Source organism: Sitodiplosis mosellana, unplaced genomic scaffold, assembly GCF_009176505.1.
Source record: "Sitodiplosis mosellana isolate CC-2019 unplaced genomic scaffold, AAFC_SMos_1.0 Smas_scaffold_3123, whole genome shotgun sequence".
Lineage (NCBI taxonomy): Eukaryota > Metazoa > Arthropoda > Insecta > Diptera > Cecidomyiidae > Sitodiplosis > Sitodiplosis mosellana.
Window position 1 is genome coordinate 189 of NW_022598365.1, and position 2,877 is coordinate 3,065.

Below are 2,877 nucleotides of genomic sequence, written 5' to 3' on the forward strand. Positions count from 1 at the left end.
AATGAAACCTCAGAAAGTTTAAAGCCAATGAGGATCGGTTTACGGGTACCTCTCATACAGAATTGTCGATTTTTCACTTTATTTTCATTATTATTTATTTTCACTGCCTTTATTTCAAGAAAATTCACAAAAAATAACCAAAAGTACCTACGGACAACGCAGGCCAACGGTACGGAAAAGTTCGGGATTACCAATGTAATTCTTTTTATTTAATTTATTACAATAAATTTTTTAAATTAAAGTGTTTTAATTTTAGTTCAAGGATTTTCGAAAAAAATGTTTATTTGTGAAAGCTTCATTACCTGGTGCTTATATGTTTTTTGAGTGATTTCGGCAAATGTTGATTCAAACCAGCATTCTTTACATATGTTGACAATTTCGAACAATTATCCACAACACCTTTCACTGTTTCCTCTGACAGCATTTTTGACACCAGGTTGTGGATTATATGGGCGTAGCATGTCAATCTTTTAAAGCCATTGTTCAACAAGCCAGACTTTATGTCAGCTCCGTGATCACTTACAAACGTAAAGTGCATTTTAACCTCTTCTTCAGAAAAGCCGTATTCTCCAAACACAGCAATGATATGATCAATTAGGACTTTGCCTAAAATAAGAAATTAACATTGTTGGTATTAAAACTTTTATGTCAGAATGTCAAAATTTGAATAAATCAAAAACAATTTCCATTCGTCTTCACACCTGTCTTACACAATTCAGGAATTTCTCTAGTAGCCAGTACATAACGGGAACGCGTAATTTCTTTCTTTGGATTGTCAGTAGTTAAATGTACGACGACGCAGATGTAATGACGTTTGCGAAAATCGTCTTGCCAGCAATCCGTGGTTGCAGCAACTCCTCCTGTTTCGATTGCTGCCCAGAGCACATCTTTGATTTTGTTGCGATTTGATTTGGCTATTTCAGCCACTGCATTTCGCACAGTATTGCGAGATGGCATTGCGTCTTCGAGATCTCTACGTGTAGCACTTTTGTATTTCTGGCCAAAATGCATACACGCAGTGCAAATATCCAAAAAACCTTCGCACTCAATAGCTTTGAAAGGCCTTAAATCCTTTGAAACGAAACATGCAGAAGCTGTTTTCAATTTCGATATCATTTCCGTTGTAATATGGACAGGTTTACGCTGAGAAGGGTGACACTTATGGCGCATAATTGAGTTGGTATTTGTGCCAGGTTTGTACTCATAACCTTTGCACAATTTGCATCTCACGAATTCTTCTTTAGAGTCTCCGTCAAAAATTTCTTCGAAATTTCCCCACCATTTGGACCAGGAGGGTCCAGTTTTTCGCGAAAAATTCAATTTACCTTGAGACTTTTTCTCTTTCAAGATGGCCAATTTCTTTTCTGAAAAGTCAGAAAAAAATTATATTAAGATTCTTATTACATTTAAAAAGTTTTAATCTAAAAATTTCGATGAAATGAAACTAAGCTAACCAATGTTATGTTTGCTGGAAAGTATTCCTGATGTCTTATCAACTGAATCATCCGCTTCACCATTGGTATGGTTGTCGTTTGTACTTAGCCTTGGACCAGAAATAAGATCTAGATGAAAAACCCAATTAGTTCAACAATTATATTTTCGAAATTTCAGTTCAAACATTTTAAATTACAAATTTTGACTATTCACCTAAGGATCCACGATTAGCTGTATCAGAACGCCTTCTTTTCCCGTTTGGCATTTCTGCTCCATTTCCATTCAAAAATTCTTGTGATAGATTTTCTTCTACCACTGAATCATCCAAACAATCGCTGTTTACGTTCATGATAAATATCTTTGAAAACTAAATAAAATATCTGACGATGACGAACAAATTATATATAAATATATATCGACGGGAAAACACGATTTTTTTTTCAAGCGTATCATTGAAATGTCATTTGATTTGTGTTGTTTGATGAGTAAAGTATTACCATAATGAGTTATTGTCACGCTATCTGGTGGCTTTTTTAAAATTACGATTTAATTAACTCTTCAACAGAACAAAAACAGAATATTTAATCTAAAATTTACGTAATAACAACGTTTAAAATTTAATATTCTTCATGAAAATGAAAAAAAAAGAAACAATAACAATGAATAATGAATATGTTTTATGAAATATTTCATGATTCGTGACACACTTCATATTATAAAGTGATAATCACTCAGTGATTGTCGCAAATATGACAGGAATCTGTAAAGAGCGCAATAAAGCGTTCATTTGGATTTCAGTACTTGAACGTGACGAAGCTAAAAAAATTTGCAACAACTCTTTGACTACATACATTCACGGCCGTATTCAGCCATACGCTTGGGATTTCTAGCGAATCGTTTGAGTTATTTTCCTATTGATAATAACTAATTTACAATGGCTGTCGTGTGTATTGGTTTTTCAAGAAAAATTTCTGCATCAAATTGACAACATCAACACAGTGTAAACCGTTGTCTTAAATTGATATGTTAGTTCTGACGTGGCATATTATAAAGTTCAAGCAATACAATACGAATAACAATTTCAAATTACTACAGACACTAAATTGAATCTGATGGGATTAAGAATCCTGATGATTCGCTAGAAATTACAAATCACGTGTTTCACCGTGATATAGTGTGAATCTGTGAATGAAGCGTTTTTGGAATAAAAGGAATGAAGTTCCAAGGGGCTGGGATCTCTATAAAATCACATTTTATACATTATTTGATTATTTGTGGCTTTTACACTAGACAGAATCGATTTTCAAAATTAATGACAGTTTCATAATCATCAAATTTTGCTGCGCTCACCCAAAAATTCTCTCCGCTCATCCAAGAAATTTGTGCTGGCTACGGCCGTGCATACATTTGAGGTTACCCGTTTAAAATTTGCGTGATTTATAA

At 33.7% G+C, this 2,877-nt stretch overlaps 1 protein-coding gene across 1 annotated transcript; it reads right to left on the minus strand.

Annotated features, from left to right (window-relative positions):
- Window positions 1-302: 302 nt before the first annotated feature.
- Window positions 303-1,783, minus strand: LOC129571680 (uncharacterized; the record flags this gene model as incomplete). The annotated part of the gene is made up of 4 exons (XM_055451496.1): window positions 1,648-1,783; window positions 1,455-1,562; window positions 702-1,364; window positions 303-606 (listed from the first exon to the last, which is right to left on the minus strand). Coding segments are annotated over exons 1-4 (1,211 nt in total), but the record flags the coding sequence as incomplete, so codon positions are not given.
- Window positions 1,784-2,877: the final 1,094 nt, after the last annotated feature.